Here is a 24,448-nt window from a genome sequence, read left to right on the forward strand (position 1 = left end):
AGAGGTCTTGGAGAACGGGGAAGGTGCCTGAAGACTGAAGGATAGCCAATGTCACTCCGGTCTTTAAAAAGGGCAAGAAGGAAGATTCAGGCAATTGTAGGCCAGTCAGCCTCACCTCTGTCCCTGGAAAGGTGATGGAGCAGCTTGTGCTGGATGCCATCTTCAGACAACTGAAAAAAAAGGAGGTTATCAGGAGTAGTCAGCATGGGTTCACCAGGTGGAGGTCATGCTTGACCAACCTGGTAGCCTTCTATGATGTTGTCACTGGCTGGGTGGATGGGGGGAGAGCAGTGGATGTAGTCTATCATCTTGATTTCAGCAAGGCATTTGATACTGTCTCCCACGACATCCTTATAACAAAGCTGAGGAAGTGTGGGATAGATGAGTGGACAGTGAGGTGGGTTGAGAACTGGCTGACTGGCAGAGCGCAGAGGGTTGTCGCTGGTGGTGCAGAGTCCGGTTGGAGGCCTGTAACCAGCGGTGTTCCTCAGGGGTTGTGCTGGGTCTGGTCTTGTTCAACATCTTCATCGATGACCTTGATGAGGGGATAGTGGCCACCCTCAGCAAGTTTGCTGATGATACGAAGTTGGGAGGATTGGCTGACACGCCTGAAGGCTGTGCTGCCATTCAGCGAGACCTGGACAGGCTGGGGAGCTGGGCAGTAAGAAACCAGGTAAGGTTTAACAAAAGCAAGTGTGGAGTCTTGCATATGGGGAGGAATAATGGCATGCACCTGTACAGGTTGGGGGATGACCTGCTGGAGGGGAGCTCTGCAGGGAGAAACCTGGGTGTCCTGGTGGACGACAGGTTGGCCATGAGCCAGCAGTGTGCCCTTGTGGCCAAGAGGGCCAACGGCATTCTGGGGTGCATTAAAAAGAGCGTGGCCAGCAGGTCGAGGGAGGTGATTCTCCCCCTCTACTCTGCCCTGGTAAGGCCTCATCTGGAGTACTGTGTCCAGTTCTGGGCTCCCCGGTACAAAAAACTCAGGGATCTCTTGGAAAGAGTCCAGCGGAGGGCCACAAAGATGGTGAAGGGCCTGGAGCATCTCCGCTATGAAGAAAGGCTAAGTGAACCGGGTCTGTTTAGCCTTGAGAAAAGAAGACTGAGAGGAGACCTGATCCAGGTCTATAAATATCTAAGGTGTGGGGGGCAGAGTGGTGAGGCCAGACTCTTCTGCAGTGTGTGGAGACAGGACAAGAGGAAACGACCAGAAAGTGGAGCATAGGAAGTTCCTCACAAATGTGCGCAAGAACTTATTTACAGTGAGGGTGACGGAGCACTGGAACAGGCTGCCCATGGAGGTTGTGGAGTCTCCTTCTCTGGAGATATTCAAGACCCGCCTGGATGCCTACTTGTGAGACCTGGTGTAGGGAACCTGCTTTGGCAGGGGGGTTGGACTCGATGATCTCTCTTCCAACCCCTACGATTCTGTGATTCTGTGATTCTGTGATTATTTACAGGTAACTCAGTGAAAGAAATAGAGATCTGCTTTTGAGGTCAGAGCAAGGTCTGTAGGTGCCATGAGCCGTGGAGCATATGCTGTTCCACATTAGCTGTTTGTGTAATAACACCCAGAAGAGAAATGATGAAGAAACAGTGGTAGGTGGATCACTGCACAGAGCCACGGGACAATTCCTATTACTCTGCCATTAGAGTTAACGCATGGAGGACATGGCTGCAATACTGGTGAGAATGCTGCTTTGAATTGGGATAGCTTTCCAGTCCCTCATTTACTGCATAAATCACACATGCAAAACCTATTCGCTTTATCTTATACATAATGATGAAAAGATGACTCTAAGTGCTCCATTTTCTGGTTACACTGTTTTATCTAAATGACTTATTTTTCAGCTGTAGGCAACAATATTTAAATAAACGCTCAGTGATATATCAGTTAAATTTATTAAAGTGCTAACTGCAAAGACCGTGACCAAGTTGTTTCAGAATGCACACTTACTCATTCAAACCTTCTTTGGAAGTATTAGATGTGCCAAAACATAAATGTGAAAGGCTGTCATTTCTTGAAAAGAATGACTAGAGATTTACAAGGATCATACAAAACAGAGTCAGTCATATTATTTGGTTTCTAAAGGAATTTCACTGAAACTGTAAAGCTTGTTACTTTTAAAAATATTTAAAATTTATGTAACTCATTGGTCATCTTACTTTTGAACTAATGAGCATAAAAGCAAAACTAATTAATTAGCTTTTCATCTCCAGAAAGCTTTAAACTTAATCATAGCTAAAGAAATTAATACATAGATGTCTTTGGTTTACGTGAATGGAGAATGAAGAGCTGAGGCCATGATTTTCTGTTTCGTTGCATAATTAATTCATGCTGAGAAATCCATTTGCCTTGAAAGTGCCATTCCTCATGTTTTGCTGGTGCAAGTTCATACCTTCCATTGAATAATGCTAAATTTTCCATGACTACACGAATTGATAACTAGGGACAAACTTACTTTTTCTCTTCCCTTTGGTAATATAGTGAACTTTTCAAAGGTTTCTGTGAGGAGGTTGAAGTGATCTGGCCATTCTATATCAGACATTTTATCCTTGGTAGCTCGTATGTGTATCTCAGGATCCTACGAATGCTGCATCTTCATGCTCCTGCAGTGTAACACTCCTTGTAGTTGCTGGTAATCAGCTCTGTGTATTTGTACTCTTTCCACTGAGTATACATGTGATATTAACATGGTACATGCATGTATTTCAGATCTTCAGGAATCCACATGATTTGCAGTGCTGCATTTTGAGGTTAGTGCACTGAAAACACAAGAAGTTCAGGTTGAGAGAAAAAGCTAAACATGTTCGTGCAAAGGCAAAGACAAGAAGTGGTGACTCTTGATCATGTTATATGTACCTTGAATTTTATTGAGACCAAAACAAGGGAAAGTCTTTATTCTATTTTGGGATCTGTGTACAAGATGTAGCTCCATAAGTTAGCATGAAGAGGTCTGTCTGTGATGTGCAAATAACAGCTTGTGTGGTAGTCTGAGACACTGACCTGAAACTGCAAACTGCTTTGGGGTGTGTGTTGTTTTTTTTCTTTTTCTTTTCCTTTTTTTGCCCTTGTGGCTGTGAACTTGTTCTGCCATCACGAAATTATGGATGTATTTGACCTTTTGTAGATTTAAGCTCTGAATTTTTAAAAATAAAGCCAGTCAGATTTGCAGAGTGGAGTTTGTGATACATAATAAATAACTTAAAAATACTGTCTTTGCAGAGCGAAAAATCAGCATTTGAACTAATTTAAAAAATGCAATTCAAAAACTAAATTATTTATTGAATTAGAGTGGTTTATTAAACTGTCTCAAAATTCTTCTTATACTGAAAGTAAGAAAAAAATTTCTCATGGTAGCCTGAAAGTCTGAGCTATCATCCCAGAAGTTAGCATTACTGAAGTGGTTTGTAGTATTTTACTGTAGACAAGTTGTACTACCACTCTCACTGTGATGTGCTTTAGGTGTAGGACATCCTAAAGTGAGCTAGTATTACATATTTGAAAAATAACATTGCAAATTAGTTTGGAGTCACCAACCCTGGAGGTGTTCAAGAAACATTCAGATGTTGTGTTGAGGGACATGGTTTAGTGAGAACTATTGCTGATAGGTGGGCAGTTGGACTGGATGATCTTGTAGGTCTTTTCCAACCTTGGTAATTCTGTGATTCTATGATTCTATTCTATGATTCTAATCTCCTTCTCTTCCTCCATCTCAGAGTGTAAAGCTAGTATAGAGCTAGTCTCATAACATTTGTCAAGACCAACCTGAGTCTGTTGCTGTATGCCTCCCTCTGTGCCCTTGTAATCTTTTCCTGCTCCAGAATCATATGACTTTGTGTTCATTTGCCATGTGCAGCAGCATCCTGGCAGTACAATCATTTCCCAGTACTGGGCTATTGCTCAAATGATTGATTGCGGGATAAAATGTTGTCTGTATTTTCTTTATGTGATCTTTGGGATATACTGGGACATGATTAATGGCCAGAATAAGACCTTTGCTTTGATCTCTGAAAAAAAAGACTAGTCTAGGGAAGTTTTGTACTTCATTGTTTTACTTTTTTTGGTGCTTTAGGATGGCAGTAAGAGCTTAAGCCATGGCTGTCCAAATTTTTGGCTTGCCTAGGCTGCATTGAGTGAAGAATTGTTTTGGGCTGCATAGATGTAGGTGCTCCAAATGTAAAGCCACTCATTTGTTTCCATGGAAACTACAACAGATGCAAAAAGCACAGTAACACTGTTTGATAGAGCAAATTTTCAGCTGCAAAACACTCTTTTTCAAGTCACTGCCATTAGCTATGGATTTTCACCAGCAATGAATAAGAGCCTTCATATCATGCTAGTAAAAATCTGCACCAGCGCAGCTGACCCGCTCTTGCTGTAGTCGCTGCTGAAACACACCACCCACCTCCTCACTGTGCTTAAATCCACTGTTTGGTCTTTGGAAACATTCAGCAAGTGTTAATGAATGTCTGTGGGTACACATTTTCCACATAGAGGAATTCAGTGCTACCTACTTTGTTCCATACTCACTTCCATGTCAGATGGCGTTTCTTGGTGTACTGCCCCTCTGCTGCCATCTGTCGCATGGCAACAGTGTGTAGTGGCGTGCTGGTGAGAAGGATCAGCCTCTACTGAGGTGACACCACCAACATCTCTGTCTGGCATCATGGGCCAACACAGTAAAATAGGAGGCATTAGTTTTGAAGCAGCTCTCATATAATACAGGTAATGTCTATAAGTAACAAAACTTATTTTAATTTTTAATTTTTTTTTCTTTTAATTTGAACATATTAAAATAGAGCAGCAAAAGCATAACACTAGTGGGAGACTTGATCTTGTTTTTGTAAAACTAATCCATCGGTGGCTGGTTCAGTAGTAGTGATTGCAATTCTTAGTGAGTTATTAAGGTGTTCATCAGAGATTCTTGATGAAATTTTACTCCTCCCGTGCTTCATTCTTCAAAATATTTGTTCATAACTGTACGTATTGTCAAAAGCAGTAACAGGACACAAGGTGTGATTGTGAAATGAGAGGTATCTTTCTCTGGCAAAAGAGGGTTTATAAAATTCTAGAAGAGACACATGATCCAATTTTTTATTGCAACTCTATACAATCAGTTTGAAAATTGGCAGGTAATGTATTTATGTCACCTGAAAATGGAGTTGCACTGTATATAAAAAAACTGATGATTTTTTTTGGCACTCTTGAAACCTATTCTAAAATTCCTTCATCACAGCCGAAAACACAGCTGCATATTTTTTGCTGTTCACAGGACTGTGTTTAGCCATTGCATCTAAATGCATACAATAATTTGCCTTCACTTGAGTTGGCATTGCACTGTGCCCCCCCCATTCCCTGGTTTTAGCCCAGGCAGTGCCAATTGCACACCAACATTGAATTGTTGTGAATGATAGCTCCCTTCCCCTGGAGGGGTGAAGGGTGGGCAGAGCCACAGTGGCACAGGGCACAGAGTGGCTCCCTTGCAAGCTGTGCATTGGAAATGTCTGCCTTAGGACCTTAGCCTAGGACCCATGTAGGAAAGAGCTTATGTACTTACATGGTTATGTTTCTGGGAGGTACACTGATATTCTGTACTTCTGCTCTTGACCATTTAATTCTTTTTTTTTTTTTTAATCAGAATAAAACAAGTATCAACTTAGCTGTTTTCTATCATTGTGCTAGGCAATCTTACAATGTTCTTGTCAGCAGACATATTTCCTGGCCTATTCTTCACTCAGCTTCTTTCTGAAAGAGGTTGTGTATCACCTGTGTTTTTTGCATGTCCAGGAGACGGCCACGATGTCCTTTACTACTATGAATACTTGATAAGAGTTTACCCTCTAATTCTTTGATTGATTGTACAGACTAGTCTGGAGTGATGTTGGTGTCTTAGTAGAAATGCTGGTGTCAGTGCACCAGAAGATTTAACGTATTGGTGTTCAGATTACCAAGCATCACAATGTCACTAAGTGCTCTGATACTGTTGCTGTGTTTTGGGGTGTTCAGTGCTAAAAGAACATAATTGGAAGGATGTGGATGTTCATTCTCCCTCACTGTACCAAAACATGAGGCAGTGTAATATGGCATTTTGTTTGCTCATAAAAAAAGAAACTAACAGGAAAGAAAGCAGCTAAGCAGAAAACTGTCAAAATGTAATTCATTAAATCTGTGCAATTTTTCTCTCAAATTTTTTCTTACCGAGCACTAAAATTTATGAAATGAAACAGATTATCTAGTGTTTATCATAGATTATAGGAATAAACACTATTTATACAGTTGGTGTACTATTTGGACAGGAGACATTTTTCTTTTGCATGCTGCAGTTGAAAGCAATGTTGAAATTCTTAGCAAAGAAGTTTTATTAAGTTTGTATTTCATTATTTGAGCCGCTAAGATGTCTCAATAAAATGTGCATATGTATTCCCAATTCAGGTATAACACTGAGATAAATTTATTAAAAAAAAAAAATTAAAATCTTGAATAAAAATGACCTTTTAATGTTTGTTTTCTCACTGTCTAGACAGGAGAATATTGCATTAGGAAAGAAAAAATCTTTGTCTTTGACATAGATTAATATCTCTGTTTTCAGAAGAAAAACGTGAATTGATTCTAATTTATATAGTCCCAACAGGCTGTAGAAGGCTGATTGTTCATGGATTCTGTTTGGGTTGGATTAGTTCATTTACTGCGAGTCATACAACATAATTACTGTTCTTTTCCAGTATTACCAATAGCAAATAAACATGGCAAAACTGACTCATAAGAACAGTAAACTGTATTTATACAATGCAGTTTGCATTCTTATTAATTTTATGCTATCTTGAGGAAAGCTGAGTAGAGCTTTCCTTATCTTGGGGCTGGTATTTTGCTTGTTACTTTTTAAAAGTTCAAGCAGAGATTGTGTAATTTTGTAGTGGCTGAAACTTTCAGGCGTGGATTGAGTATCACTGCAATTTTCATGCATTAATGAGAACTGTCAGTGCCACAGTGCATTGCCTTTAACTCTAGATGACGTGCAACAGGAAACAGATGTTGCTTTTGAGGAAAGTGGGATGGTTGCTACCTGAATGTGCACTTGAGGAGCTGAGGTTTGTTCTTGTTGTAATTGTTGTTTTGGAGTGTCAGTGATTTTACTATTGATGATTGGAGAAAAAACTGGAAAAATGAGTATTAAGCCAATCCACCTTTTTGATGTGCACAGTGTAATTGTCCAAAGTTTTCACAAGTAGCGGAAGCTCTGTACTGGGTCTTTCTGTTAACTTTCTGTTAACTCTCCAGCAGAGTCCATAGCTTGGAGTGGTAGGTGAGGATGGATGAAAAAAACAGGGGAGTGTAATTTTAATCAGGAGAAGTGGAAAAAAAAAAAAAAAAAAAAAAAAAGGGCACATAATACACAGTGGGTGGAATTTCTACATTTTCCTGCAATCAAAATCTGTTTTCTGTTTGTTCCCTTAGCACAGTTATTTTTTAGGCAACTTCAAGACGAGATTCAGCTCAAGTGCTGGGTGCATGGCTACTTGGATTTCCTCTTTCTGTTAGCAGAGATGAATCAAACGCTTTGGCCTTGTAGGGTAACATTAGAAAGGTGCTGTAGCAAAGTGAGAAAGGAACCACAAATGTCACAGAGCCAAGCTGATATCCACACTGCTGTCTTTTTGGAGTTGGGGTGCACACCGTAATTTCCTCCCAGGCTGCCTGCCTGCCTTCTGTTTCACTAATCTGTCAGTAACTCCTTGGAAATGGGAGCTTGAGTGCAATAGCAGATGTTTCTGCTTGAGATCCACAACGTATTTGCGGTCTGCAGAAGCCAGTGGAGGGGTTGGGGAAGGCTACTGAAATGCACTGGAACAAAACCTGTACTTGAGCAACAGTCTGAAAAGTCTCTGGATTCATCAGAGCTGTTCTCATATCAAATAATGGCTTCACACCATGATTCTAAGAAACTGCAAGTTGGTAATTCTTATCTGAAATGACGTTTAGAACAAGCTAACTCTTTCAGCATAAATTAAGCAGCTGAACTAATTACCACGTTGGATCCTCCTCACATGCTTTGTTGTACTGTTCATACTTTCCGGAGAAATGATATCTAAACTTTACAGCAGCTTGCAGTATCAGGAACTGTAGAATGGTGACGTTTTGCATAATTTTAAAGGATGATTCTGAAAAACAAGGTAGATACAGTTTTGTTGTTCTGGGAAAAGCCTCATGCAATATGGTGTTTCAAGATGGCTGCTTATAGCCATTTTAGGGACTTGGTAAAATAAAAATGAGAGTATATTTAAAAGCTTTTTAGCAAAAGTTGTGCTTGAAACTTTGGAAAGGGTTTTGCTTCATTAGAATGTGGACATTATTACATATGACAGCACATATATATTTAAAAATAACTGGTTTTGAATGCTGTCAGATAGATCATGATCCATCACTAAAACCATTTGATGAAAGGAGATTGTTCTAGGTAGCTCTGATTCTTTCAGTATTTTTATTTTGGTAAAAAATATTTGCAAGCAATTATGGTAATCATTGGTGTCATGCAGACAGTTTAACTGAAGCACAATTTTTGCAAGTTTGTTTTTTCAAAGCTTACAATGCTTTGAGTATGCTTAGAATAAACCAGTGTCAGACTTTCAATCTCTTTTTTTTTAAAGTTGTAAATTACTATTGACTGCCACAGCTTGAGACAAGCTGTACAAAAATAAGATTATTGAGCTTAAGAAAAAATAAAGCTGGCTAGAATGGGACATAAAATTGATACAATTCTATTTTACAAATTTTACAGACAGCCAAATGATCTAATGTCCTTCTTTAATATTAGAATACTTTAATCCTTTTCCTCGATGTCTTTCTTTTATAGAGTGTGTGTAAGTAAGCATGCTCACATAGACACAAATGCTTGAAAATGTGGTGTGTATATGCATGAGAGGTGTCAAATATGCATTATAAGCCAGACAAGGATGTGCATTTTGTCACTTGAATACCTGATGGTGTTCAGCATTTTTGATCTGTGAGCCATTGCTGTTATAGGATCTTAAAATGAATATTTCAAGACTATCATCTGTTATATTTCCCAATAGCTATGAATGTGTAGTGCAGCAACTCAGTGAGGTCACTGTATGAAACAGGTGGAAATAAATATCAGCAGATAATTATTGAAATGTCTTTCAACCACATCATGAAGCTTTGCTGCTAACTACTTACACCTGCTTTCATGCAATGCCTGTAACTCACTGCATATTGCAACAGATGCTTGGAGATTGCTAGATGAAATTAATTCATTTTTGGTTTTCCATTGTGTCTCTATGCTGGGAGTCCTGGTGGACCCTTCCCACATGATGGATGAAGTTGGGCCACATGCTGCTTCATGCCAAGGAGGATGGTGGGTAGGTCTGGAAGGGGCTGGGGAAGACCAGGTCGTGGGGACAGGGCAGTCAAGAGAAGCATTTGGCCAATACTCCCAGACATAGGGTTTGAATTTTGGGGGGTCCATGTGGAGTTAAGTTTTGGACTCAGTGATCCTTGTGGATCCCTTCCAACTCAGGATACTCTGTGAGGGGGTTTCACTCCTGTTCTTGAGATTGAACTCCTTGTGAAAAAGGAGAGCTTCTGCCTTGTCCAGAGGAATGTATGGTACGGTCGTTCAGCTGGATCTCCTGTGTCTTGAATGCTGTTAGTGCTTTCTGAGCTGATTGAGGAATCTAGCCCTTTTTCTGAGGCTGAATGTGAGGTGATGGTTTGCATTACTGATGAAAGTGTCCTTGGTGGTAGAGTCTTCCTCAACTCCTGGACCTGCCTCCTGCCCTGCTTCAGGTGCATGGCTGAGTGTTGTTTCTGCATCCGAGAGGAGGTGTGCAAGAAGACCGAAAGGCCTGCTTGCTCTATTGTCCTTGCCTGTGCTGAACTGTTTCTTATTTTATTTCCTGAAGGTCATTTTTCTTTGTCAGGTAGACAGAGAAATTCAGAGCTGTCTTGAGGTGATAAACAGAAGCACCTTCTTTGGTGCCATCTGCTCATTTATGTATCTTCCTCAATTTTGAAAGAGAAAATCATTATAAAACAATTGTGTCCTGAGGTTTTGCAGCCAATTTTGGTTCAGCAGGTATAAAGCTGTCAGAGCTTCGCTTGTTGAAATCTGCATGTCAGCACTGTGCTGGCTCTGGCTCTTTCTGAGGGATTTTTTTGACATAAACCCATACATGCCATAGGTGATCTGGGTGAAGAGAAGTGATATTCAAAACTTCAGGCTCCTCGGTTTTCTTCTTGACATTTGGTCTAGCTTCCTGGTGCAATGGGTGACGTATGAGCTGCCTTAGAATATATTTATGGATGTTACTGTTTGTTAGAATTCTTGACCGGGCATCCCACTGACCAGACTTGGTTTGCTTTGATGGTTAAATATGATCAAACACGTACTTTAAAAAAAAATAATTAAAATTTATGTTTTAAATTTCTGATGTCCTGTTTAGGACCTTTGATTTACTTGAAGGGACTTGTTTTAGAGAAGTATGCACTACTCAGTTGTTTTCAGAATGTAATTTTCTGTGGTTGTTTTTCTTACACATTAAATAAATGATTAAAGGTTTAACACCTTCCTGTGTTGTTGTTTTAATGAATTACAAGGGAGCAAGGATGGTTAAGGGAAACTGGTCAGTGTTTATAAAGGTCTTTTGCATCATGTACAATGAGTGAGTGTCTTTACAATGCTTTTGTAATATGTCAGCCAGTGTGGCTGCACTGTGCGCAACCTGTGCCCTGGTTTCAACCCAGAGAGTGCTGATTGCACTGATGTTTGGTTCTTGTGAGTGATGGGTGCATGCTGGTGCCAGGCCGGGCTGCTCAGCAGAGTAGATCTGTCACCAGGATAGCATGGGGTAGGGATGGCTGCAGGCAGGCTGTAGGGTGCAGGTTGGACAGATCGGAGTTAATGGAACAAGCTTGTAGAGTCCTCTGGATTTTTGCCACCTATAAATTGTTTTTTTGTCTCTTGTATTTGTATTTAAAAGAAATTTAGAAGTAACTTCTGTTTTAGATTTGGTTTATATCCAGTTGTTCTGAGACGAATCATAAAATACCACAGTTGTAATTTCCTGAGGTGACACTTAGAAATGAAAGAAGAATTTGTTCTGACTGTGCTATCAAATAGAGGTCTTATTTTCAGTAGTGCTAATGTTGCAGTTCATGTATCATTCAAGGACTGAATGACCTCCATAAAAAGAGAAAGAAAGAGAAAAATCAATCCAATCTCACCCCCTACTACAGAAAAGAATTGCGAGCTGAGAACTTCTTTTTTGGCATAGAGACAGAAGCTTGCATAGCATATGGTATGAATTCCTCCTCTGATGCCGGTAACTGGCCTTTATTAGACACTATTGGAGGACACTGGCATATACACTTTGTCAAAGGAATGTTTCTTTAGGATTATCTTTCTCCCCAGTTTTCAATCTATCATAAATTTGTTTTTCTGAAGATTGGATATCTCAATGCAAGTTTCATTTTGTTTGTTTTCCTTCACAACAGGCCTTTAGCATCTCACACTGCTACAAGATGATGAAGGTAGTGGTGGGGAGCATTGATGAATAGTTCTTTTTTGTATAATTCTAATAGGAAAATAAATGAATGCTCATATATCTATAAAGCACTAGCTGAACAGTGCTTGGAAATTATTTTTGCATGGTAAAAGTGCCTCTCTGTGCCTAAAGAGAGTCATGAGATAAAACAATTTAGCAAGTGGGAAATGACACAACATATTCCTTTAAGTTACAAAATTCCAGCAGTAAAAACATATGGGAAAAGTGAGAGCGCATAGTGCAATACTGATAAAACCAGTTTTATCATAATAGGAATTATTTTCATTGGACAGATGAGGCAGATGAGTATTTGAAAGAAAATGTTTGTTGATGGATACTAAATTAAGTTACTGGTTCTCTGGGAGCTGTTGACGTTGTCACCATAGTTGTGGGTCAGGCGACAGTATCTCTGATTTGCAGTACTTGATCTGCAGCGTGCTGCAGGGCCGATGTTACCAGACCATTGACTACACAGCTGAGCTTGTGACTCTGGAGTAATCCACCTAATGGTGGATTAGATTCCAGTACTATCTTGTCATACATTCTGTTCTTTATGTAAGCTCTTAGCCTTGCATATGACTCTGATAGCCTTTCAAATAGGCATTAATTCAGCACTTGTCCTGTCTCTCTCTCTGGGGATTATCTTCCCTTTCTTTCTTTTTCCTTCCCAGTGCAGTCTGGACACCCAGTGTCTTGCTTGCAAGCATTCACTCTGTTCTTCCCCAGTCTGAACAGAGGAGCAAGGGGGTAATCCCAGCTCCAGACGATGGGTGAAACTGCTATTACTAGTATGTGGAGGGGTACCAACTGCCTGTGGCAACATCAGCTTCACTGTTCTATTACTCTCTTTATCCAGCTTGCCCTTCTCTGCTGTGTTCCCATTTGGTGTGGAAACAGCAGTGTAGCTGTTCCTGCATAACCCTCATCATGGTTTGGATGCAGCATGGGTGACTGAGGTCTTCCCCTGTCTTTGCTCAGGAAAGTGTCTTGATTGACTGGCAGTAAATTTTCGTTGCTTTTCTTTTCTGAAGTACTTGTTTTTGTGTGTGAAGTCCACAATGCTTTCTAGCTGTTAGAAAAGGCGTAAATAATGAGTTGTCTTTGGAGTAGAATATAGGGGACTTATTTGGAGCTGCTAAGCCCACTGAGAAGATTCAGAATTGTACATATCCAGAGAAATGCTTTTGTACTCATGGCCGTGTGGATTTTTTTGTCTAAATTCTTATCTAGCTTTTAGATTAATTCGTACATTAAGACTGAAACCTCATTCTTGGAATCTCTCATATGCCGTGCTAGATGTGATGTGGTGCCTGGTAGCTGCATCTTCCACGTTAGTTTTGATCTTGAGGATAGAAGAAAGAAAGCAGTGTTAGCTTTCCCAAATAAAGCTGGAAATTGAATAAAAGGATCAGAAGATTTGTTGACAGAAGCGTTCATTGCTTTTAAAAAATCAATAGCAGATGGCATCACGAGTGCTACACTAATGGAAGCTGTTACCAGAAGTGAGCAGTTAGAGCTGCAAGCCTTCTGTGAGACCAGTACTTCAGGGACATAAAACCTAAATGGCCAAGTACTGCCCATGTGCAGAAGGACAGGAAATGATGATGAGTGCTGTAAATGAGCACTGCGCCTATGGTTTCTTCAGTGTCTGCCTGTCTGGCTGGTGGTGACTTTTGAGAACTGCATATGTGAACTATAAATATTCCTTTCTATCATTTATAATTTAGTCCTAGGTCAGAGTAATTTACTTGCAGAATAACACTGAGGTCACGAGCTGATTGTGTGAAAGCACATTCTCTCTCCTTTTGTCTGTGTTCACTCCTGCCACTCGGATTTTACTGCATGATGGAATACAATTTTCATTTTCCATATAATTTTGTATTTGTTATAGTTTCCCTTGCATAGGCTAGCATGGTAGAATTTTTCCTCAATTTTTTTTTTTAAACAATTCTTTATTATTTAAACAATATAATCTAACAGTAACCTCTACTTTGGTAGAAAGCAAAAATAGTCTAGTATATCCGTTCAGCTGTTGCAAATAAATAGTGCAAAACCAAAGAGAAATAGGTAACCTAGAATTACACTCTTCATTTCCCAAGAGGGGTAGCATGCAACAGGAGCTATCTTTGATAAATTTATTACTAGCATCAGTATGGCAGATATTTCTGGGTGAATTTTCAGTGCAGTATACATTTAGCAATACAGTTTCATTTAAGATTAATAAAGCTTCCACAGCTGCACTTGCACATACAGCCTTGTCATTGCTCTGCACTCCTTTCTTCTCAGCATAGACACTTCTTTTTTCTTTGCTTTCTCCTTTATCTTTAAGATGTGTTTGTATACTTGTTGCTCAAATGAGTGGAAAGATATATATATATATATATATATATATATATATATATTTAATTTAGTTCTATTAATTAACTTATAGCACTTGGGGCTAAACTGATAATTAATTAAGGGCTCAGAAATTTGAGCTTCAAGATTGCTATTCTTTTGTGAAAATTATGTTCTTCAAAACTCATTTCATCTTAGCAAATGACTTTGAAAAGTGGAGGAGTGCCCATTATGAGTGAGAAATTGTCATGTTATCTCTGTTAATTTCTAGCCTTTCTGTTAAAATAAATCCATTAGGCATTTTGTGGGGGAAAACCTGTACTGTAGATGTATGTGTGCACATCCACTTTTTTTCCCCTTTATAAATAGTTCCTGAAATTTATATCTAGATATTGCACTGAAGAGTAAAAATACTATGGTTTCTCTTAAGTTTCTATTTTCTCTTGTCATTAGGGAGAAATACAACTTCACTACAGAAATCTGGGAAAGACAAAGCCTAAAGTTTAAATGCTTTTGCAACATAACAGTTTGTTGTTGTTGTTATTGTTGTTGTTAACAATAAAAAATTCCATAAAAGTTCCTTTAGAAAACAATTTTTTTCTCTTTGTGCAGGCTTGTATTTCCTGTCTGAACAGCACCTCTCAAAAAACAACAGTTAGAAGGAGGTAGCTGAAATCAGAGCCTTGGGCTGAATATTTCCTCCTCTGTTCTTATGCTTAACTTTTCATATGGAATGGTGCTTGTTTATAATGTAACTGTAGTAATAGTAGTTTGTTCCTGATTCGAGGCATTCTTGTGGCAAGGAATCTTACTCATGAAGCCAGCAGCTAAGTGCTAGTATAGCTCTTCTTTTTGTATGTCTTGATATTATAGGGTGTATTTGAGTCTTGTGCATCTCTGCATTGGGTTGACATTCTTTTCCCTAGTGGATTTCTTGTACATCCCTCTGTTCCTCACATTTCCTGAGAGAGACTCTTGTCATTTCAGCTTTACATGAGTGACATTAATAAATGGATGGTGTTCGGGCTTAATTTCAAAAACTTTTCCAATTTTTTCCTTCCCTAAGCAAAGATAATTAGCACTTTGCTATGGAGAGTGTGTTCTTTGGTTATTTCTTCTGGGTTAGGTGAGTGATGCAGTTCTTTAGAAAGACCTGGACATACGTAGATAAAAGCTTTTCACAAAAGCTAACTCCATTAAGTGAATAGTGAAATGGGAACGTCTGCCTGAGAAGATGTATTAACAGGTACAGACTGAAAAATTCATCTTCGCCAACATTTTACTGTTAGGAAATATTGATATGAATTATGGTTAGGTAATTGAATATACAGGATGAAATATATCATTTGCAAGGCATAAGCCATAAATGGTAGTGTATGGAAGAGTACTTCTGTAATTAAATAATTGCCAACTGCTTTATCACAATGTTCTTTTTGATCCTTTTATTAAAAAATACTTAAAGAATTCCCTTTGTTTTAGGTTTGTAGGAATACAATTCCCTCATTGTAAAGAAAAGAAGATTCTATTATAAATCTTTTATTTCTAAAATGAAATTTGCCAGTTCCAAGTTGGAGCAGAAAAATTTCCTCTTCCCCTCCTCCAGATTTAATTAAAAAACCCACAAAACCACAAAAAAATTCATCTGAACTTCCTTACAATTGACAAAATTTTCAATTTAAATGTGTGTAATAGATGTTCTGTATGTTCCCAAATTCTTTAAAGTGTTGGAGAATGCTGATTATGAGAAAGCAGGAAATCCTTTTGAAGGGTCGTAGTGTTTTACTTCAGGAATGAATTAGGCATGTTTTTAATCTTTGTGTTTTCAGGGCATTATGCAGTGTGCAGTTCTTACAAACCATCTGCAGAGGTATTTTCCTATTACTGTCTTAAAATAAAGGCTAAGGCTGCCAGGGTGTCCATCTCACGTGTGGCTGCTGTCATTCATAGTCTCAGTGAATCCATAAATTCAAAGAGCTGTAAGGACGTTGCCCAGGGTGATGGAGGTTGTCAGCTTGGAGCTGAGCCAGTGCTACCTTGCTGTTTTCATCTGCAGCAAGGCTGGGATTCCTCTCCTGATGCTGCTGTTGGGTCAGGACTTAAAAATTTGGCTTGAAGATTTGAATTCTGAGTGATGCTGTCTGGGAGTTGGACTTGATTATTTGTAGTGCCTTTCTACCCTTTGGCAGATCGACACTCCCTCCCTACTTAGTGTTATCCACCAGATCTCCAGAGGTCCCTTCCAAAGCCTGCAATTCTGTGATTCTGTGAATATGTATTGAAATTTAGACATGCTAAGGTGTCTTCCTTCTCTGTGCCCTCACTGCTTCCTATTCATCTTCCACGGGCTGATGTTTTACTAACCCTGTTCTCCTAACACGTGCCCAGTGGTACTTGGTGAGTTTCATCACTGTGCCACTGGAGAAAAAAAAAAAAAAAAAAAGGCAAACATGATGGAAGTGCCCCCAAACTGTCATGAACAGGGGATTTTTCCCAGGTGTCCTTTAACAGCTGCATTTCTGCAGACCCCAGTTCCAAGTCTCATAACAATTGATGGCAGGTCTGAGGCTATTGGGATTCAGGGTATTTGTCTTGCAAAAAGCCTGGAAGAAGTGTGGTCACACCATGAGCAGGATCTTGCCCTGTCAGAACAGGAGTTGGAAATGAGAGAGGTGGCAGCTCAGGGAGCAGTGTAACTGGAAGTTTCTGTTGCTTTTTGCCAGCTGTGTTTCTGCACAAATGCTGTTCATTTTTAAATGGGTAAAGCTGCTTTTTGAGTTACATTCCAAGAACTTCATTTTTTGTTCATTTGTTTTCTGACCTGATCGTGTTCTTTTCTATGGAGGTGTTAAATTGTTCTTGAATTCAATATTTAATTTTCTTTTTAGGTCCATGGGACATTAAAATATGCCATACACTAAAGAAAGCAATCATTCAAAACCAGACATTATTCCTGCCTTGCCTTGTAGCCAGTTATTTAAACTGAAACGTTGGTTTAATTACTGCTTTAATTTCTTCTTCTTCTTCTTCTTCTTCTTCTTCTTCTTCTTCTTCTTCTTCTTCTTCTTCTTCTTCTTCTTCTTCTTCTTCTTATTTCTTCTTCTTCTTCTTTTTCTTTTTCTTTCTTTCTTTCTTTTTTTTTTTTTTAAGGTAGATTTACATTACTCCTGCAAATGCTTTGGTTTATGAGGGTCTCTGTTGGATACCGTTCAATCAAGTAAAGATACCTGTGGGAAAGGGATTGAAAACCCTGCCCAAATAAATGCTGTGTTTATAACATGATGATCAGTGGTTCCTGACTGACAGAAGCACAGCTGGCAGGGCTTCAGTGGTTAGGTAACAGAGCAGAAGTGTTTAATCTGCTTGTGACTTGCTTCCTTGTGACGCTATGCAGATAAGTAGACCCAGATCTTCACAGTGAAACAAAAGCAAACAGAGGAGAATGGAAGATTTTAAACTTCTGCAAATGCCTTTCCTCTCACTTTCAGAATTCTGAAACAGTAACTAATGTTTTGTGGTCTCATTTCATGTCATCAGAGAAAGATTCAATTGGTACAACAAGATATACTCTCTGTTGATTTTTAACTTGCACAAGGAAACTAGGAATAAAAAAAAACTCAGAAGCAAGCCCAAGACTGTGTTATTACTTTTGTGTTAGATTGAAAGTGCCCTGAAACCACTGAGACCTACCTTTGTTTGGATTAGTTTCTGCATAATAACAGAGTTATTGCAGAGCTGGGATACTCAGTCGTAAATTTTCAGAGTAACAGAAATGGAAACAGTAATAATAGTATCTGGCCATGAAAATACAGAACCCCTATGGTGTCTTCATCACTTCCTAGAGGTTAGGGAGGAAAAAGCAGGCAGGATTGTCTTGTGTGTTCATTGATGGAGAACTGCATGACCATGTTTTTTTGGAATGGAAAAAGTCCCTTGATTTGCTTAATTATTTCCCAGATGCAGCTTAAAAAGGCAAATTTCCACAGTTACTTGCAAATTGATCTTCTATGACATATGTGTTCTATGTCATTTACAAGGTATTATATCCCTTCCATGTGTGTTGGGTTGTTTTGGGATTTTAGTGGTATTAAGGTCAGATATTCAAATGCAGCCTTAGGAAAAACATATCCATCTTGTCTGTACCTACTTATTTAAAGAGAAAAAATACCCATGCTTCAAATTATTTATAGGAGCCCTCAGAGACCTGTTTGTATGTACACATGTGGAAGGGCTCCATTATAAAACTTTAAAGCTTTTTAAAAACACTTTTCATAGGGGCACAGACATCTGAAAGTAAGTATAACGCAGTGGAGCTAACTAAATACTGTATTTGAATTAAAAGGTCTAGGAAAAAAAAAGTGTCTTGATTAAATAATTTCTTATTCTCTCATTAGAAAAAATGTACTGATTAAAATCCACAGCATTTTGGCTCTCTTGCATATACACTCTGGTGCCAGTTGTTTCTGCTTGGGTTGCTCTTCTCTGCTTGAGAATACTTGATAGTTTCTGGTTGAGATATCGTATAATTATCTACCTTGAAGCTTTTAGAAATCTGACTTGGTTTTTGCTCTCAGATTCCTATGGTCTATTGCTGACATTTTTTTCATACTGTTTTAAATAATTGCTTTTTCATTATGTCATTTTTGTTATGTTCTGTCAATGAACTGAAATGTAGCATAAAAATATTTTTTTGAGTTGGTAGAATACTTAAAAAAAAAAAATCATTTAGTTGGAAAACCACATAGCAACTGTGTGAGGTCTCAGGCAATATTTTATATTCATTATTCTGTGACCCAAATCCATTCTTGTGCTCTGTTGTGGATAACTGGCAGCTCTTAATTTAATTTATCCATCTTCTTTCACAAATTAGGATAAGCTATGGATTTAATATATATTTTTTGTACTATAATATGTAATAAGTAAATCAAAGAATACAAAAGACAACAAAGATCATCAGATTCTAAAGCTCTGGAGAATTGGAGCATTGTTAGTACTATCTAGAAAATGCTTATGGATGATGTTTTTAGAGAATAAGAAGAACAACCATTGCCCACCCTTCTAACAACCTATCTGTTTTGAATTGAATTTTAAGGTGCTATGTGCTACATCAAGATTTTTTTTTTTTCTGAGTGTGAAATATGAACTTGATTTTATTTAAAAAGCAAGTATTTTTAAATTATAATAGTGGAGTAGTTAACATAGTGTTTCTTATAACAACAGTCATTATACGACATGTGTATTTAGGCACTTTTATCAATTTAGAATCTTTTCTAATGTCTGGTAATAAATCAAGTGGAACTTGAAGCCTGGGTGAATAGCACTATTAAGTGAAGTATATATTAACCAAAGGTGGAGTTATTAACTACTCCTGTTTGTTATCTGTGGAGGATTTAAGGATTCCTAGAGCATCAATTTAGTTCAGAGGCTTTTGTTTGCTCTTTTTTGTTTGACTGATTTCTATGATCTACCTTTCAAGCAAGAAAATTAGGACATCAGTTCATTTAAGAAGGTAGTTTTGTTGTTGGACTGAAAATCACAGTAAGTGTTCTAGCCTTTCATCTGATTCTGCAATAACTCGTATGTTTTCTGGGATTATTTTTGTGGATTAAGCCAATCTCTTGTTAAGTGAATGACTTACATAATGTGAGCCTATAGAAACTGGTAGATTTACTGACTCTTCATCCAGTAACATGCTTTAATGTTGTCAGATGAAAACATGTATAGTCCATAGTCATCTTTTACAGTGTTCTAAAAAATGGGTTTATTTTATACACTTGTCAATTTAAAATCTATTTTTGTGTTTATCTATACATGACTCACTCAGGAGCTTTTATTTCCCATTGCTGTTTTGTTCACTGCATATTCCTCTTAAAACTCTGTGGATCTGCAATTTCATTTGCTTTTCTTTCACATTTTTTTTCTTACTATGTATTGAAATGTCACAGTGCAATTTTGTCTTAATATTTTGATTCTCTTGCTCGTAGCATAGTCACAAAAATTTGCAGAGGATTATAAGAGAGAAAATGCTTCACTGAGCTATGGCTGCATAAATACAGTCCTATAGGAGATTTTTTTTCCTCTCAATCACAAGAACAGCAGTTTTCTTCTTGTGCTTTCCAGTCTTTTATCCAGGCTATGCCTTTTAGGGAAATTCGTCTCTATGCTGTCACTAGCACGCCTGTAACTGTGTAGTGTAAAAAATCAGTGTACCTGTTAACGTTTTCTTTCAGCAGACAAGTAATTTTTAAAAATGTCTGGAGACTGTAGAGAAACAATTAATTACAGAAGCAAATGAGTTACAGCTATGTTGCAGGGGGAAAGGTAGCAGTACAAGGTGCAAAGCATGAAGTTGAGCAAGCGTGTACAGTTAACATACCTTGACACTATTTAAAAGAAGGAAAACAAAGTGCAGAAATACATGGCACAAACAAGGTAGTGATATCCTTTGGGCAAGAAGCAGCACATGGAAGAGTAAAGGACATGCAGAAAAGGGTTAGATACGTGGGAAGTGGAAGGAAGCTGAAGGAAGGTGTGGTGAGATTATGTTGTAGGAGGGGAAGCAGAGGCATCACACCCATGAAAAGACACCTGGGGAGAAATGAGCAGTTCCCTTGTGGCTGGAGGTGATCTCAGGAGGAGAGAAAGTCCATGGGCCAAGGATGGGGTCAGTCCCCCAGCCCCCAGCACACACAGGGAAATGTTCAGCACTCTGGTGGTGGCTTAACTGAGAGTGCTTTATGTTCAGTTCATTGAATGGGATGAAATGGGTGTACAAGCAACTAGAACTAAGTCAGAAAGTCCTATTAATTGAAAAGGTGACAGAATACCTATTAAAATAGAGCAGTAATATTCTTATTTGTTTAACACTTCAGTCTTGAGGCTGCAATACTGTATCTAGTTCCCAGTTCAAAAAAGACCCCAGTTCCCAGGGGTCCCCAGTTCAAAAAAGACAGTAAACTACTGGAGACAGTCCAACAAATGGCCACAAAGATTATGTGAGGCCTGAAGCATCTCCCTTATGAACAAAGGCTGAGAGACCCAGGGCTGTTCAGCCTGGAGAAGAGAAGGCTGAGTGGGGACCTCAGCAATGCTGATACATACCTAAAGGGCAGGTGTCAAGTGGATAAGGCCAGGCTCTTTTTGGTGGTGCCCAGTGACAGGATAAGGGGCAACAGGCATGGGAAGTTTCAGAACATGAAGAAGAACTTCTGCACTGTGAGGCTGACAGAGCACTGGAACAGACTGCCCAGAGAGGTTATGAAGTGTCCTTGTGTGGAGGTATGCAAAACCCACCTGGACAGTTTCCTGTGCAACTTTCTTTTGGGCACCTGCTTTAGCAGTGGGGGTTGGATGATCTCTAGATGTCCCTTGCAACCCCTAGGATTTTTTAATTTTGTGATTCTGTATCTTGTGTTTTCCTTGGGAAGCAGTAGGTCTCACCTGCCTGTAGCAGTCATGCTGCCATTCCCTCCTATGCAGAGCATATTCTTGGACTGGTTGTGGTGCTTTTCCTGCCTTAGCCACTCCTGTGTGAAACCCAGGAGACAGTGACTTCCAGTTTTGTAAATGATCTTGTAAAATGCAGGAACTACCTGTTAATTTTTGCATAGCCATGCTGTTCACATAGTTTAGACTGTCTCCTAGCTTCTTAAAGGAAGATTGAGTAAGGCATAGCATTTAGTTTTCAAGGAAACACTTGAAAGGACAGTTAAATATTTTTTATATGTTGTGATTGTGTTGTGCATTCCATATACTTTCACTTTTGTAGGCATTAAAGTATTAAGTTCAAAGACTCAGGTGGTAAGAGGGGCAGAAATGCAGTGATCTGAAACTGAGACATAGGGAAATACCTATGGCTCCTAAGAACTGACAGTTCTAGGTGTAAGCTTTTGGCCCAGTGTTAATGCTTACACGAACCACAGATTGCTGGTTATAGAATTAAAAAAAAAATCACATTTCTTTACTAAGAAGAAATGTGAAGATTCATGTAGATTTTCCATATCAGCTGGTAAATTAAGGAGAGAGATACAATGCTATGAAGATCAAAGAAAGCAGAAATAAAGAATGCAGTTGTGTGTAGAGCTGGTTTCCTTACAGCTGTTGCTGCCCGGTGACAATGCAAATAATAAAACTTGAGGTCATTCTTCTGCATGTTACTGTTACTGTAGTGCAATGATTTTTTTTATTTTTTTATTTTTATTTTTTTTTTAATTTTTTTTTTTTTTTCCTGTGGGCACTGTATAAGCACCCAGTAAACTGCCAAAACTGCTTGCAAGCTTGGGGACTCAAAAAGCTGCACACCATTTTGTAATTCTGTATTTAAATGGATATCTGTTATGCCATTATAGTATCAGGTGGAAATGAGGCTACCAGTAATATATTAAATGTAATAAATGAGCATCTGTTAAACTGGCATGAGTTTTCCTGAGGCTGAAGTAGTAATAGTATTTTCTTAATCACTTCAGGAACATGCAGGGAGTACACTGGTTACTAATCTGCTGCATCTTTGAGAGGAAACAAATACTCATGTTCTCTTGTGAATAACGTCATGAGCTGTTTTTCCTGACACTTTGTTTAAGTGTTATTATAGACAGTGAATTAGCATATGCACAATAATATATCAATTCTTTCTCTTTTTACAGAGGGAAACGAAAGGTCAGTTTCTCATAGATCACATCTGCAACTATTACAGCTTGCTGGAAAAGGATTATTTTGGCATTCGATATGTTGACCCTGAGAAGCAGAGGGTATGTATATGAATTCTGAGTACCTTTGCTTTTAAGTAATGATAAATTATTATTTTTCTCAATAAACAGGAAAATTCTAATGCAAACATAAGTGTCTCTGAGCATAATCCATAGATGTTCCACAGAGTAGCATTATTAGATTAATTTTTCCCTCATTTCATGTATTTAGTTTCAGTTTAACTGATATATTCTGATTTGTATAATTCTTCTGAAGGTAGAAAAGATTTATGGGCATGACTCAGAGGTAGCTCAAGATGGCTCTAGCCTATGGCAGTGGACTGGAATTTGGTATTTCTCTTATTTTGTCAAGTATTCTTGGGAGATGTAGGTAGGAATCTTGTTGATCTTAACAACTAGAAATAGTCATTCAATTCTGCTTTTCACAGAATGAATAGGCTATACACAAAATAGGTATGATTTATCAGATTGTGGGATGTTCTTCAGATTAATTCTTCTTTTGATAATCCTTATATTTGCATAATAAAGTTTACTAGCCTCTTCTCTAGGCAGCTATGTGGACAGTGCTTAGTCATCTCTCTTAGGTGAAAGGTGATCCAGCAGGTTAAGATCTATAAGTGATTTGCTACTGTCAGTCCCTGTTTGGTTTCACATGACTGTTGCTATGTGAGAACAAGAAAGGATGGTCAGCACAGGAAGCAGATGTCTTCAATAGTGAAATCAAAAGTACTTCTCCTGGTCTCAGGATTAAGACTTAAATATGACTTTTAGCATGGAGGGCATGTACTAACATTTAATCACTGGAAATTGTCACCTCTTTGAAACTGCTATGATTGAGGAGGAGAAACATAGTTTTCTGAGTATCTACACCAAAATTAGTTATCTCAGAAATCACTGAAATCAGCACTCTCTGCTCGAAAGTACCAAACTGGAATAGCTTCACTAAGCTGCAGCAGGTGATTTTCATTACATCCTTTACAATTATACAATTGTATGCCTTCAGGTATGGGACTCCCAGCACAAGAAAGGCAGGGATCTGTTGAAGTGGATCCAGAGGAGGCCATGAAGATTATCAGAGGGCTGTAGCACCTCTCCTTTGAAGACAAGCTGAGAGAGGTGGGCTTGTTCAGCCTGGAGAAAAGAAGGCTGTGGAGTTACCTTACAATGGCCTTCCAATTCTGAAAGGGAGCTTACCAACAGGAGGAAGACCAACTTTTTACACAGCAGATAGTGAGAGCACAAGGGAAATGGTTTTGAACTAAAATGGGGAAGATTAAGATTAGATGTTGGGAGGAAACACTTTACTCAGAAGATGGTGAGGCACTGGCACAGGCTACCCAGGGAAACTGTAGATGCCCCATCACTGGAGGTGTTCAAGGCCAGGCTGTACGGGCAGCCCTCTCCACAGTAGGGAGTTGAAATCTTCTATGTTCCTGCAACCAAAGCCATTCTATGATTCTTTGATTATATATATATATATATATATATATATAAAAAGCACAGTAGCCAGCAGTTTGTTTTCAATCAGTGTACTTGATCATTTGTAAAGCTATAAATATTTTAACATGGTTGGAATTGGTAGAAGTAGGTGAAATGCCAGATTAGACTATGAATAGGTAGGCCCTAATGAATACTTACTTTTGTTAGGCCTTGCTCTGACAGTCACTCAAAAATTGCTATGGTAGAGTTATTTTCCTTAATAACAGTCAAGAGGTTTTGCTGTTTTTCTTTTTTTTTTTTTCTTACATAGTAAAGCTTCTATTTTGCCTACTACCACAAAAAATGGTAGATCAGAGAAAACTCTAAAAACCTACTTCTACTGGTGTTATATCACACTTCATGTG

The 24,448-nt window shown here is 38.6% G+C and overlaps 1 protein-coding gene across 5 annotated transcripts in view; it reads left to right on the plus strand.

Moving 5' to 3' along the window:
* Nucleotides 1–24,448, plus strand: part of FRMD3 (FERM domain containing 3) — a 146,238-nt gene that overhangs the window by 42,296 nt on the left and 79,494 nt on the right. Inside the window, exons 1-2 of one of the 5 annotated variants that reach the window (XM_090131098.1) lie at nucleotides 21,129–21,177; nucleotides 22,542–22,646. The exons of 1 other annotated variant lie outside the window; for it this stretch is intronic. In XM_090131098.1, the coding sequence (XP_089987224.1) occupies nucleotides 21,157–21,177; nucleotides 22,542–22,646 (126 nt within the window). In that variant the 5' untranslated portion in view covers nucleotides 21,129–21,156. Of the gene's footprint in view, nucleotides 1–21,128; nucleotides 21,178–22,541; nucleotides 22,647–23,810; nucleotides 23,920–24,448 lie in introns of those variants that run through there. 3 more of the 5 variants (XM_031602398.2, XM_090131101.1, XM_090131100.1) reach the window with 3 other exon arrangements.

This window comes from Phasianus colchicus, chromosome Z, assembly GCF_987193195.1.
Source record: "Phasianus colchicus chromosome Z, bPhaCol1.hap1.1, whole genome shotgun sequence".
Lineage (NCBI taxonomy): Eukaryota > Metazoa > Chordata > Aves > Galliformes > Phasianidae > Phasianus > Phasianus colchicus.